Here is a 14,734-nt window from a genome sequence, read left to right as displayed (position 1 = left end):
GCTATGATGCACTCACATGGAGAGGCATTGGATGTCATATGCTTGAGTAGTTATGCAATTCACTGCTACCAGTGGGTCAGATTACCACATCATTTACTTCTTTCCTAATGCCTTGAATGCTGATTGACCTCAAATGGAATGTAGTATCTGAATGCTGACAGTAAGATATTTAGCAAGAGAAAAGAGGTTTTTTTTTGTCATTGCTAACTGCTCCGTAGTATCTCATAATCACGTCAAAAATTTTACAATGTTCAAACACATAGTGGGAAATTATTGAATACCGAGAGGATGAAGTCACAGTGCATACAGTATTTTGTGCACATTTTTAACAAAAGATGTGTAATGCGTGATATTTGGGGATTTTCTCAAGGTCACATTTCTCTGGGGGAATTGGCAGCTGGAAGATGAATTGACTACTAGGACAATAGGTATGAGTAAAAGTAGAGAAGAGTAAAAGTTCTATTTTAATTGAGCATTGGTTAAGCTGTCTCCTATTTTTAAAAGTTTTAATGAAGTGACTCACTTGCATAATGAAAGAAATCACATCTTCTCTACCCTTTATGGGAATGTTAAGGGCTATTAGCATCTAGTAAGATGACAAAATTGGGGGATTTAAACTCATATTTACATAACCTTTCGTTGGCTTTATATATTTGGATCTGATTTTTTACCTACATTGTTAAAACTAGTTTAGACTAATGGCTCCATACCCTGTTTCACTTTGGCATGGTAAACCATAAACTATAACTGACATCAACATAGTTTTATACTAAGTCTTAATTTCCAAGTTGTCAGTGAAGGATATCCACAGAAACACAGATATATGCTGGGGAAAGGAAGTGGACTGGTCATGTAGAGAGAGTGAGGGAAAATTGATGGACAGCATATATGTAGCCATATCATGTCTATGACTCCTATGAAGTTTGTCATCCAAGTACTTGTTTTTTTAAAATTAAAATGTTTATATTAAAGTTTATTTTTTTAAATAAATTAAAATTCACCTCCTCTCCCTGCAACCTTCTCCTCCCCCACCTTGAGAAGAAAGAAAACAAGGCCCTTGTTACAAATATGTAGAGGTGAGCATGACAAATTCCCAGATTGGTCACATTTAAAAAAAAAGCTTAGATCTGTGCTTTCTTCCCTCATGACAACCTTTCAAGTACTTGAAGATAGCTATACTCTATCACATCTATTTTCTCTTCTTTGGGCTAAACATACCTGATCTTTGTATGGCATGATCTTGAGACCCTTCACTATCATCATGGCTGCCCTATACTGGAGGCTCTCAATTCTAGCAATTGATATTGTTTCTAAAAAATGATGCCCAGAACTGAGGCAAAATGATACTCCAGATGTGGTCTGATGGAGTAGAATACATTAGAACTATCAGGTCAAGTGAAATCAAGTTAACAAGCATTTAGGAAGTCTCTACTATGTGCCTTGTGCTAAGTTCTGGGGATGTAAAGGATGGCAAAAAACCCCAGTCTTTGGCTCTCATATAGCTCTCAGAGTAATGAGGGAGATAACATACAAACAACTACTCACAAACAAGATATAGACAGGATACGTTGGGAGATAATTTCTGAGGGAAGGCACTACAGTTAATGAGGACTAGATAAAGGCTTCTTGAAAAGGCAGGACTTGGTTCTGCGCATTTCACTCTTCATTATTTCGTGCAAGTCTTTCCATGCTTTTCTAAGATCACTAAGCTCATCATTTCTTATAGCACAGTAGTGTTCCATCAAAACTTGGTCAGCCATTTCCCAACTGACGGGCATCCCTGCAATTTCCAGTTTTTTGTCACCACAAAAAGAGCTGCTATGAATATTTTAGAACATATTGGTTCTTTTCCTTTTTCCCCAATGATCTTTGGAAACAGACCTAGTAGTGGTATTGCTGGGTCAAAGAATATAGGCAATCTAATAACTCTTTGGACATAATTCCAAGATTCAAAGGAAGTCAAGTCAGCTAGGAGGCAGAAATGAGGAAGAAGAGGCTTCTAGGCAGGGGAGACAGCTGATGAACGTGCCCAAAACTGGGAGATATCTTGTATGAGGAACAGCAAAGAGGTCAGTGTCACCAGATCACAGATTATGTGTAGAGAAACAAGGTTTTAAAAGACTAAAAAGAGCTTTAAAAACCAAAAAAGAGAATTCATATTTGATACTGGAAATAACAGGGAGGCAATGGAGTTTACTGAACAGGAGAGTGAGACAGACATGCTTTTATAAGTTCAATTTGACAGTTGAGTAGAGGATGTCGTGTGTGAGATTTTGTCCTTCATTCTCTAAAAGGACCATGACATCAGATAAGGACATGACTTGCAATTCACTTTGAGTTGAATGAGGGAGGGCTGTTCAAGGTCACCAGCCTCACTTTCTCTCCAGAGCCATCTGGTTCCAGTGACCAGATATGGATCGGGATGACTGGAGGTGACCCAGGATGCAGTGGGAGACCTTGACCCTGTTAAGCTAAGATCTCAAGTTCTCACTTTGAGTGAGGTGATGCCCATTCAGTGAATAGGCCTCTTTAAGCAGTGAGTCAAGGGATGGCCCCTTCAATTAAAAAAAATCAAATTGGAAGGGGAAGACCCTTGGTGTTGCTGGCCAAAAGAGAAACAGTTACTATTTACATTCACTCTGAGCCAGAAGGGCCCAAAAAGAAACCATTAAGTGGTGCTTGGGCAGGGACCTATTGTTGTCCAATCCATTTGATCCAGGGTGAATTGGGTTTAAAGGGGGGGGGGCTTTGAGAAAGAAATCTAGCCAGTAAACCCCAAGTTAACTAGGTAGCTTTCAGCCATCAAAATTTAGCTTCCTTTGGGCACAACCAGAGGACAGAAGAGGGAAGAGGGGAGAAGAGGACAAGCTGAGGTACCTAACTGGAACTGGTCAGCTGGGTCCCCGTTTCTGCAGTTCAGACTATTCACAAGTTGTGGTTTGTCCTTTATTCTTGAAGAGGACCATGACATAAGGGAGATGATGACATGACTTGCAATTGACTTTGATATGAGTGGGGAGTTGGGAGAGACTTACGGAAGAGAGACCAAGTAGCAGACTATTGCAATCACCCAGGTATGAGGTGCCTATGCCAGGGTGGAGACAGTGTCAGAGGAAAGAAGGGGGCATATGGGAGAAATGATTCAAAGGTAAAATCAATGGGACTTGGAACCTGATTAGTTAGAGAAAATCTGGGGACAGGGAAAGGGTGGCGTTGGAAGTGGGGGTGGGGATCAGAGTGAGGAGTCAAGGATGACACCTAGATCATAAGCCTGAGTGACTGGGAGGATGGTGGTACACTCAATAGTCATAGGAAGGTTAGGAATAGGAGAAGTTTGGGGAGGTTAAAAGATAATGAGTTCTTGGGGCAGCTAGGTGGCACAGTGAGTAGAGCACCAGCCCTGGAGTCAGGAGGACCTCAGTTCAAATCCAGCCTCAGACACTTGACACACTAGCTGTGTGACCTTGGGCAAGTCATTTAACCCCAATTGTCCTGCCTACCCCCCTCCAAAAAATGAGTTCAGATTTGGACATGTTGAGCTTAAGATGCTTAGGAGATGTCCAGTTTGAGGTAATTAAAGATTCGAGAATGGAGGTCAAGAGAAAGATTAGTGCTGCACAAATACAGAACCATATGCATAGAGGTGATAGTTGAATCCTCTGAAGCTTATGAGATAACCAAGTAAAATGTAGTATAGAAGGAGAAGAAGGCCCAGAATAGAGCACTGGGGAGGACACCCATGGTTCGAGGGTGAGATTGGGATGAACATCCAGTAAAGGAGACTGAAAAGAAGTGGTCAGATAGGTAGGACAACCAAGAGGGCGCAGTCACTAAAGCCTAAAGAGAAAGGAGTATCAGGGAGAAGAAGGGGATCAACAGTGTCAAAGGTTGCAGAGACGTCAAGAAAGATGAGGATTGAAAAAAAAAGCAATAGATTGGGCGATTCGGGAGTCACTAGCAACTTTTGAGAGAATAGTTTCAGTTGAATGATGAGGTTTGAAAACCAGCGTACAGAGACCTAAGGAGAGGAAGAGGCAAATGGAAGCACCAACTGCACACAACCTTCTCAGGATGTTTAGCCACAAAAGAGAGGCAAGATACAGAAAAACAGCTAGTGGGGAAGGATATAGATCAAGAGAGGATTTTTTGAGAATGAGGAAAGAAATAGGTAAAGAAGGATCGTCTTTCTTTTTTTTTTAATGTAGCCTCAGACTACATTTATTTTCTTATTTCCTATATCACAACTTTGATTCATATTGAACTGGTAGTTCACTAATAGTCTAAGATTATTTTCTGGTCAACAACTGCCAATGCTTCCCTTGTCTAGTATTTGAGAAGCTGATTTTTTTTGACTGCTCAATAAGGAAAATTCTATATTCAGGGGTGGGGAACCTGCATCCTTGAGGCCACATGTATCCCTCTAGGTCCTCAAGTGTGGCCCTTTGGCTGAATTCGGATTCAAAACACAGATCTTTTTAAAGGCGTGTCTCACATGTGGCTTGGTACCATTCAAAATGATGAAAAGACTACCTGTACCATTAATATTAGTTATTTATTAATTAATAAATATTATTTATAAATTTATTAATTTTATAAATGTAATATATTTATAATAATTTTATTAATTAATAAAATATTAATATTAATATCTCAGGGGAGATTTATGTCTTTATTCAAAAGTTTAAAATTAACTAGAGGGACTTGACTTAGGGAAAACCTTTACTAGTTCTTTGAACTAGTGTTTTTCCTCTTCTGTATAAGTTCTATAAGTATTTTTGATGAAAATTCAGAGCTAGGCAAAAAAAACCCTTTACATACAGGTCAATATCTGAGCTTATTCCAAGAAGGAGTCAACCATGTTTACTCAACAGGCATAAATGGTAAGTAGGCAATGATATATCAAAGGAAACATTTAAATGGTAAAGAAAAAAATGGAGATGTATTTACTGTAGATAAAACTAAAAATCATTTTTGGAGACCAATGGGTTGGGTGTGATGTGTTTCTTGTTACCTGGTGGGCCTGGATATCCTTCACGACCTGCCTCTCCTTGGAATCCTTTGAGTCCGATAAATCCATCTGCACCTGGGAATCCTGGAATCCCTCTTTGACCTTTAGCACCTAAAAGACCCAAACAAACAACAAATCAGATTTGTGTGGGGAAACCCACACTGGTAGGTTTGGAAGGGATAGGACAAAGTGCAATTCAATTTATGATACTTAACACGATTATGTTTCAATATTAGTAGCAATGTAGTCTAGTGGAAAGAACATTGGATTTGGTTTCAGAGGACCTGGGTTTGAATCTTGGCTTTCCTACTCGTTACCTGTAGAACTTTGAAGAGATCACTTAACTTTGGGCACCCAGTTTACTCATCTGTAAAATGAGGGGATTGGGCTAGGTCTAAGGTCTTTTACCAGCTTTAAACCTAGGATTCTAAATAATCCTATGATGGAGGAGATAATAAATTGTTGCTCGGTCGTTTTTCAGTCAAGTCTTATTCTTTGTGACCCCATTTGGGATTTTCTTAGCAAAGATACTGTAATGGCTTGCCATTTACTTTTCTGGCTTATTTTACAGATGAGGAAACTGGGGCAAGCAGGGTGAAGTGGCTCGCCCAGTAGGTGCCTGAGGCCACATTTGAACTCAGGAAGATGAGTTTTCCTGACTCCAGGCCAGGCACTCTATCAACTGTGCCACCTAGTTGCCTCAAAATAATGTATAGTTAATAGCATTAAAAACTCCAGGATTTTAAAAACAATTTCTAGCATTCAGAAAAGTACTTACGGTACAAAGATCCTAGTAAGACTAATACCCAAACACAAACCTAACATTCACAACCAAGACCTTCAAAACAACTCCGTTGTTCATCAACTCTGCCCAGTTCAGCTTCAGGAAACAGAGGCTAAGTGGGTGGCAGTGCCAGGGCCTTGGGTGAAGCCTGTTGAATGCTGAAGCAGAAATAGTATGGACAGAAAACAACCCCCAAAATTTCCATCCTTAGTAGGTGGGTTGCACTGAGGGTAGTCGGAGTGGGTGGAAGTCTCCAGAAAAGAAGCAAGGGGCTCACTTCCTGGGTAGGGGTATTATTTTCAATACTGAAAAGCACGTAATCTGATCATATTACTAGTGGTACATGCATGGGAAGCTGTGGAGGAGCATTCTATTATTTGGTTCCCTTCCAAAGAGGGGTGAGAGAGAACATTTTTTCAGTGGGGATAAGGATGTGGGTGTGGGTGGACCCTTTGTCTAAAGAAAGACTAGCTCCAGAAATAGGTCTACCACATAGCTGTGCATAACTCTAAACAGTGCTCACACTGCATGTATGTGACCTTGCTGTTCCAGGTGTGCTACTGCTGTCACCTTTCAGTCTTCCTGACTCCAGGCCCAGCACTCTATCTACTGTGCCACCTAGCTGCCCTCCTAAATGTATTATTTATCTTTCCTCTACTTCAGAGGATTCATACCAGTGTGGCAACTTTTGGCAGCAAACTTTTCCTACAACTTTATTTATATTACAATGTTCTCAACAATTTTTTGGTCTATTTATAAGCAGAAAATTAAGTTTTTCTTTTCCTAGTTTGTTAGAAATTATTATTTCAAAAATACACCTCCCTTAAACATTGCACATACTTTCAGATTGGTTTGATGCTTTGGTTGGTTTTGCTGAATTGCTTTTTTTCCCTCTTTCTTTTTTCCTCTTTGTTATTAGGGATAGCTTCCCGGTAGCAAAGGGGGCAAAGCATTTGGAAATGAAAGAGATGTAAATGCGAAAGGCAGTAATTAAAACTTTTAAAAAGGCAATGCATTCTCAAGCTCTTAATTTGTATTTATCAACATTCAAATGAAAAAAAAAAGCCACTTTAGGTTTCTGTGGACAGGGTTGCAGCTTTAAGAGCAGAACAAAGATGCTGTCCAAAAATGAGAGTTTATTACTTTGTTTCTGAAGGAAAGTTGTGCTTGTGTAGCTAATCCTGGCCAATCTCACACTGGTTCAGCACTTCCAAGCTCTTTCTCACATCCTCACGCTGTGTCTTGTTATCCAGAGTCAGACCTTCCAAATCTTGCTTTTTCACTTTGGATAAAAACCGGTCCTCCAAACAAGAAACATCAAAGCACTTAGGCACATTTCAATCCTGGAAGGTTAGTTGTGCCTGCTTCTGCTGCGTAGTTCCCTAAAATCAACTGGAGTTATGTTCAAGAACAGGACATGAAAGGGTGTTGATCACTTATAAGGGGCTCCCAGACCAGGTCCAGGTGAATTCTATTAATCAATGGAAAAATGTGGAACACCAGAATCCCAAGACACCTGTACTGTACTTAGCGTGTTTAACTGAATCACTGGGAGAATGAGAACAGAGAGTACGCTGGGAGTCTCTTTGCACAGAAATAACTACACAGATCAACTTAAAGCCCTAAATCACAAGCCTCAGTGTGTACCTGGCAGCAGCCTGTATTTACACTGTGTAACCAACTCAATAGGAATGAGGAAATGAAGCGGGTCTCTGGGTATGCATGGCTGTTATTGGTCTCTCCCGGGCAGTACTACTGGTATAATGAAAGGAAGCCACGTGAAAGCAGATAAATCTTTGCCATTCTGGTAATTTCTACAGATCTGAGTCGGAAAACTAACTAAAAAGATCTCTTTGCTATCTGCAAGGACATCTTGAAGTCTCACTTGCCTTATCTATAAAATGAGAGGGTAGGGAAATCTCAGAATCCTAGGAAATTTTCAACAGAAACTTGGAAACTTTTCCCTGTCATATTCTGCAAGCACTAAGAAAATAAGGTGGTTTTGTTTCCTTAGAGAACTTTACTCAAAAGCTTGTGGCATCCTCTATCTTGTACCAACCAAATGCAACTATAATCAATATTGATTTCATTAATAAGGGATGAATTTGGGATAGAAATTCTATTCTCCTGGGGGGAAAAACTATAAAGGACCACATGGAATAACTCAAATTAATCAAGTTTGAGATGCAAACTTTTCCCCATATCAACAGATAATGAAGCTCTTTTCTGGGATCTTCCTCTGGTGGACTGGTTTAAATCACAAAGTCTTATCCATATAAGACTTAGAAATCATGAAGAAACCTTTCTTTTCCCATGCAGGAAAGAACATGTTCTATTTCAGTTAGTCAGATGCTATAAAAAGAATCTCTTTAGTTGATTTAAATTGTCTTTCAGTATCAATAATGAATAAAAGCATCTTTTTTTTTTTTTGCGCAGATGGTCAGTGGGGGCTTTGAGTGTGAATCAGGGAAGTAAGTAATGAGTGTAAGATAAAAGACAAAGGCAAGTCACCTAGGCTGGCTCTAAGAGGTGGAGCTAATAACTTCAGGAAGGTTACTGTGGGTGAGTGAGGCCTAAGGTCCAAAACTTGAATCTTTCACATTCTTTGTAAACCCTTCCCTTAAAGTCCCCTGTGGATAGCACAAAGCCTGGAAACAATGCAGAGATTTCTGTTTCTAACCCCTCATGTTGTGTGGCCAGGGAAACTAAGCCATTTTACTAAATTTAACTTACTAAATTTACTAAAAAGATTCACTTCTGTTCGTTCTATGATCTAAACTATAGGACTGCCTTGCTTTGAAAAAATTCAACATGGTGCTGGGTAGCAGGGCGCACGAAGTAGATGAAATAGGGAGTGATTATTTGGTGTTTTCAATTTATAAAAGGATTCACCAGAGACTTTGTGTAGTCCACTCCCTTTTATAGTCAAGAGACAAAAAAAAAGATTATGACCCTGTCATGAACGCATCTGCAAATTATTTTAACTTCAAGGGGTGGACAGATAGTGTTAGGAGTCATTGCCAAATAAAGATGAACGATAAATGAAGATCTTAATCTTCTCAGAAAATTATAATATTAGCTTGATAAGAAAGCAGGTTTTTTATTCCCATTTAACTTTTTAGGAGCACATCCATTTCATAAAACAAATACACATGAAAGTATAAGCCTAAAAGTGTTTAACAGGGGACAAAACAAGACCATTTTCAAAGGAACTCTGAATAGCAGATGTATTGGACGGGAAACAGACATGTACATTGGCCCAGATCCACTGGTCCAGGGCCTGAAAGGAAATAGGCCAGATTACAGGAATCAGGCTATGAGCATTTTTATTAAAATTGAAAATAGGACACACTGCACCAATATTTTGCCTCCTAAAACTATCATCTCATTGCAAAACTGGATTCATGACTTTTGTGATATTATATACATAGGAAAACTAGATGACAGTTTTATGAGATGGAAAAGTTTTGGTCTTTTGAATCTGACTCAGAAATTTACAAATGTCTCTGATACACAAATGAAACTTGCTTTTCTAAGATTAAAGTCCCCGCCAGGAGATATTTTTCCTGAGTTAGAATTAGGGATTTGAAACTATGTGAAGGATTAACTAAGAGGGTGAATAGATCTAAATTCTTTAACAGCTGCAGAGAGGACAGGAATTAAAAATGCTGCACTTGGATGAGATGGGAAGAAATTTAAAAATTTGAAAATATTTTTGAATTTTCCAGGGACTCGAAGAATGCCACCATAACTATTGTTGAGCAGAAACATTAAATGTAGAGGAAGGTGTTTAATACAAATGTCATTGACATTGTTTGAAAACAATTAGCAGCTTATGTTGCACTAATCTTAGTGCTTTTTGGCAGGGAGGAAGTGGGGTACTGGAAGTCTGATTTCATCTTATTACTTAGCAGAAAGCAAATATATTTGTTTTCCAGGCCTACTTTCTTAAATAGTTTGGGACAAACTAGCCATAGCTAAAATGACATGGATTAAGCTATGCACATCCAGAGAAAGAGTTAAGGTGTCTGAATGCAGATTGAGGCAAACTATTTGCTCTCTTTTTTCTCCTTTTTTGGTTTCACTTCTTCTTTCTCATGATTCTCTCCATTGGTCATAATTCTTCTTTACAACTGGACTATTATGTAAACAAGTTCAATGCGAAGGTATATGTAGAACCTATATCGGATTATATGCCATCTTGGGGGGAGGGGGGAGGAGAAAGAGGGAGAGAAAATTTGGAACTCAAAAACTTGTGGAACTGAGTGTCATAAACTAAAAATAAAAAATAAATTAAAAAATAAAATGACAGATTTTTTGGTATTTCAGCTTAATAGAATGTGAGAAAAATATTAAACTAATTTTAATAGAAGCTGGTATTACATGTAGATATGCTACATATAGATTTTACTTTATTCTCAAAGTTTTTATCTGTGATTTCCTTAAAGTTTCGCATGATCTAAAATTTCAGTTCGTTTCCAGCAGGTTCTGTCTCTACCAAACAACTCTTAAAAGCCCCATAGCTCCAGTGTTTGCCACCTCTCCAGAGAGCTCCCCCTTCCTCACTTCTTACAAAGGAGTTATATGTCCAGTTTAAGAAACAGTGAAATAAATACTAGACCAGAATCATGATTGGTTGGAGTTTATCATATTGATCATATAAAGAGAAGTAGAAGGGACGTTGGGGTCATCTAATCCAGGTCTTCTTAAACTTTTTCTGCTTATAAACCCCTTTTCCCGATTCAGCAGCGTTCACTGGCATTGCATGGCCTGAGGACATCCACAGTGCAAAGTGTGCATGCTGTGTGTTCAGAACCAAGGCTGCAGGGAAGGTGCACAGTGCAACACGGGGAAGCCCTGCCAGAAACGCGTTGGAGTCATTACGAGTTTGATTTTTAATTAATTTTTGGTTGTTGAACGTTCAGAAACTTTTTACCTTTGCCAAGATCCCAAACTACAATTTAAGAAGCACTGATCTAATCTACCTTTCTTATTTAACGGGTGGGGAAACCAAGGCCAAAAGAGTTTAATTGACATGCCCAATGTCACCCAGATAGTAAGTGGGAGAGTGAGAATTCAGACCTACATCCTCTGATGGCAAATCCAGCATTTGTGCCATGATGGTCTCTTCTGGAAATACTTGAGGAAGATAAAGGCTTAAAGGCCTACTTTATTTCAATGATGCAAATGGTTCTTTTATATTTTTATCCTATTGTTCCCCTGAGATTGTACCTCAGAGTTGCTTTTAAATATCAGCAAACATATACCTAATTTTTAGTCTTTCCTAATTTGAGTGTGAGCTACCATTCTGGGGACGTGATCTCTATAGTGGATCAGGAAGAATGTACAACCTAGAGATTAGCTGAGTGCCATGGCATTTCCCCTTTCCCCCACTAACTCACCACTGTTGATGAAAAAGAAGAATATACTCTTTCAGTTAAGCTCCAGTTGCAGCCAGAGGAATCTTGCCTTCCGGTGTGACACTAATAATATTAATTCCTTCTGTAAAGCACTCTCAGGGCTTAAATTCCATCCCCTGCCCACAATGATTAAGGAAGGGCATGTCTGGAAGTGTCCTCTGCTTTGTGCTGCCAGCTATTCATTAAAGCATGGCACCCCACCGAAGGGCTAAAGTCACTGGATGGTGGCCCATGCTGCAACAGCTGTGGCCACCTGGGCCCTTCTTCTCTATGCAAAGGAAAAATGGTGCCACTGAGTTAGCAGCTGAGCTGGCTAGGAGTGGAGATGTGTTACAAAGGATCACGTATTCATCTGGATTTGTCATTAGGACTTCGGACAGTGTGTTCAATCAATGTCATGGTCAAAACCTAGATTTTAGAGGCAAAACCTCTTCGACTCTATCTGTTCCCATTTTCTCCCTTGCCAAAGCTCGAAGAAAAGAAATATTTTCCTCTATGAGTTTTTCATTTTGTTAGGAGATAGATCATTATTTCATTATGCAATGAAATAAAAATATTAATTTCTATAAAATGCAAATTAAATAAATGTAGCTCAGTAATAATCTCTTGACCTTGGAGAGGTCTTGGAGGAAGACATCTACAGGTTTCAAGGGGTGTCTACTAGAGTTTATATCCCCCTTCTCTTGGCTTCTTGAGTATAAGCACTTTGGACCTTTCCTTTCAGTTGCCTCAATTGTAACACATAGTTTCAACAGCAATAAAGAAATGAATGAAACCAGGTCTGTGGTGGGAGCTACAGTAGCTTGTGTTCAAGGTGCCATGAAAGTAGATTGACTTCTAAAGCAAGAATAAATGAACTTAAAAAGCTGAGAATGATATTTATGATGGCAGAGGAAGGAGACCAGAAGTAAGAGGAGGAGGGAGGAAGGAAGAAGGAAAAGGGAAAAAGTAAAAAAAAAATTACAGCTCAGAGTTAAGGGCTAGTGACTGAGAGGAAAGCATGGTAAAGTTTCCACATTTATTGAACATTTTTACCTGGAGATCCTGGCAGCCCAGGCAGCCCTGGAGATCCTTTAGGTGCTATTACACAACCTAAAAAGAGGGGGAAAAAAGATGAGTTGAGACAATCCAGGCTTTTGGTGTTGCCCACATCAAAAGCACTAAAAATAAAAGTGGTTACTGCTATATTATTAGAGCAATTTAACGGTTTAATGATCCTGGCTTTCTGATGTAAATACATGCTTAATTTCATTATGCAATGAAATAAAAATATTAATTTCTATAAAATGCAAATTAAATAAATGTAGCCAAAAAAGAACCAAAATGGTACACAGGCAAATGACTCATTCATTTCCTTATTTTTGGAACAGCTTTCATTATAAGCTGAGATAAATGAGATCATTCCCAGTGGGTGAAAGTGAATCCCATTTAAAGGATTATAGATAATAATAATAATAACTAGTTTTTATTTATAGGGCTTTTAGGTTTGCAAAATGCTTCACAAATACTATTTCCTTAGATCCTCACAATAATCCTAACAAGTTATTGCCCCCATTTTACAGATGAGGAAACTGAGACAGGGGTTAAAGAAACCTGCCTGGGTTCACACAGTTTAGTAAGTATCTGAGTCCAGGTTTTATCCCAGGTCTTTCTGGCTCCAGGCCCAGCACTCTTTATCTTCTTTGACACCTAACTGTCCCTAGATTTTGAAGACTCTTAGAAGTATTCTAGTCCAACTTCGTTAGATGAGGAAACTGAGACCCCAGGGAAATTATAAGTAAATTGCCCAGGATCATACAGGTAGAAGAGCCACAACCTGAACCAATGTCTTCTGACTACTAATTACAACTTTGTTCACAGCACAATACAGCCTCTACATTTTCCTGGTCTTGTCCAGGAATGTAAATATCATCCTTGTCAGGATGTAAATATATCACAATTAGAAAAAAAAATCTTCTCTTTTGTGACTTCAAATACCTTCCAAATGAACAAAAATGAAGTAACTGCCTCATGCAGAGCGAGACCAAATAAGGATTAGGAGCATCTCTGGTGAAGTTAATGAGAGTAGTTAAATTTGAGAAGAGGTGTATTGTATCGGTTGTTTCTGTTCGAAGAAAGCACATTTTCGAAGGACAATACTGCTTTTCATCTGTCTTCTGTCTGTCTGCCTGGGAATTCTTCCTGCTAGGTCAGGCTTATCCTTTTCCCAAGACTCATAACCCAAGTCTGGAGAGAGATTTAGCCCTCTTTACTACTTGTACATGAACCATTTTGTACACTGGCTTAGAATGCCTGAGTGATCTTTCCTTGTAGGTTCCTCTACACTACATCTGTTCAAAATGAGACTAGTCTATTGTTATGTCACATTTAAGCATCAGGCAGTGCATAGAGTGCCCACCTGGAGTCAGGAAGACCCATCATCCTGGGTTCAAATCTGGCTAGCTGTGTGACCCTGGATAAGTCACTTCACCCTATTTGCCTCAGTTTCCTCATCTGCAAAATGAGCCGGAGAAGGCAATGGCAAACCACTCCAGTTTCTTCCCCAAGAAAACCCCAAATGGGTGTCATGAAGAATTGGATACGACTTAAAAATCACTAAACAAGCACAACAAATCTGAACCCCACAAAAGTGCTATAAGACATAGGTGATGTGTTCATTGCTTATTGGGAATTTACACTCTAAAGTGTGATGCACATATCACATGTTTAACGTGGGTAACATACTTGAAAATACAGAACAAACTTTTTTGGGTCATTTCTCATGATCATTTTCATTTTTTTAGTTGACTTATTGTAAAACACAGCTGCCAGTCTCCACTCACTGAAATCCTTTCCCAGTTTCAAGACACAGTTTAGTGGACATTTCCTCCTTAAAGACTTTTTTTGTCCCTTTCATCCACAAGTGATCTTTTCCTCCTCCCATTTGGCATTACACTTCTGTTTAGGACTCTGCTTTATACTTATCCTATTATCCCTCTATTAAACATAGGTATCCAGCTGTGATTCTAAACTCTTCTATGAGACTGTAACCTCCTTAAAGACAGGGAATATATCTTCTTTTATCTTTATGTTCCCAGTAGATCCTCACAGTGGATGCCTAATAAATGCTCACAGTAGATACTTAATAAATGCTTATAGAACTGAATTGATTATTTACCAAAATAACTTGAGGCATACATAATTACCAGAAAATCTGTAATTTGCCATTTCATTCCAATTAAAAACAAAATTAGGTGAAATGAATATTTTTATTTTCAGCTATAAAAGAAAACTTAGCAATGGGTTCCATATCATTTAGCTGTTTAACAATTTCAGGATGCACAAAAAGTTATGCATGCAACAGAAATTTTTAAGTGCCAAATTTGTTCATCACTGTGAGAAAGACTGAAGGGTTGGAGATACAGAGATAAATTAGACACTTCCCCTTGAAATAAAGAAGATTATTATCTATAGACTTGAAAGCCTTAGGCTAATTATAAAGAAGCAGTAATGGACTAATAGTGGATGCAAGTGAATCACTGG

At 38.8% G+C, this 14,734-nt stretch overlaps 1 protein-coding gene across 2 annotated transcripts in view; it reads right to left on the bottom strand.

Annotated features, from left to right (window-relative positions):
- COL4A2 (collagen type IV alpha 2 chain) overlaps positions 1-14,734 on the bottom strand; it is a 291,784-nt gene that overhangs the window by 54,881 nt on the left and 222,169 nt on the right. For both annotated transcript variants that reach the window (XM_036755105.1, XM_036755106.1), the window contains exons 27-28: positions 12,248-12,304; positions 5,012-5,119 (exon numbers count right to left, since the gene is read on the bottom strand). In XM_036755105.1, the coding sequence (XP_036611000.1) occupies positions 5,012-5,119; positions 12,248-12,304 (165 nt within the window). The remainder of the gene's footprint in view (positions 1-5,011; positions 5,120-12,247; positions 12,305-14,734) is intronic.

The sequence above is a fragment of the Trichosurus vulpecula genome, chromosome 4 (assembly GCF_011100635.1).
Source record: "Trichosurus vulpecula isolate mTriVul1 chromosome 4, mTriVul1.pri, whole genome shotgun sequence".
NCBI lineage: Eukaryota > Metazoa > Chordata > Mammalia > Diprotodontia > Phalangeridae > Trichosurus > Trichosurus vulpecula.
The sequence above is the reverse complement of the archived record's forward strand: the minus strand, read 5'-3'. Positions and strand labels throughout refer to the sequence as shown.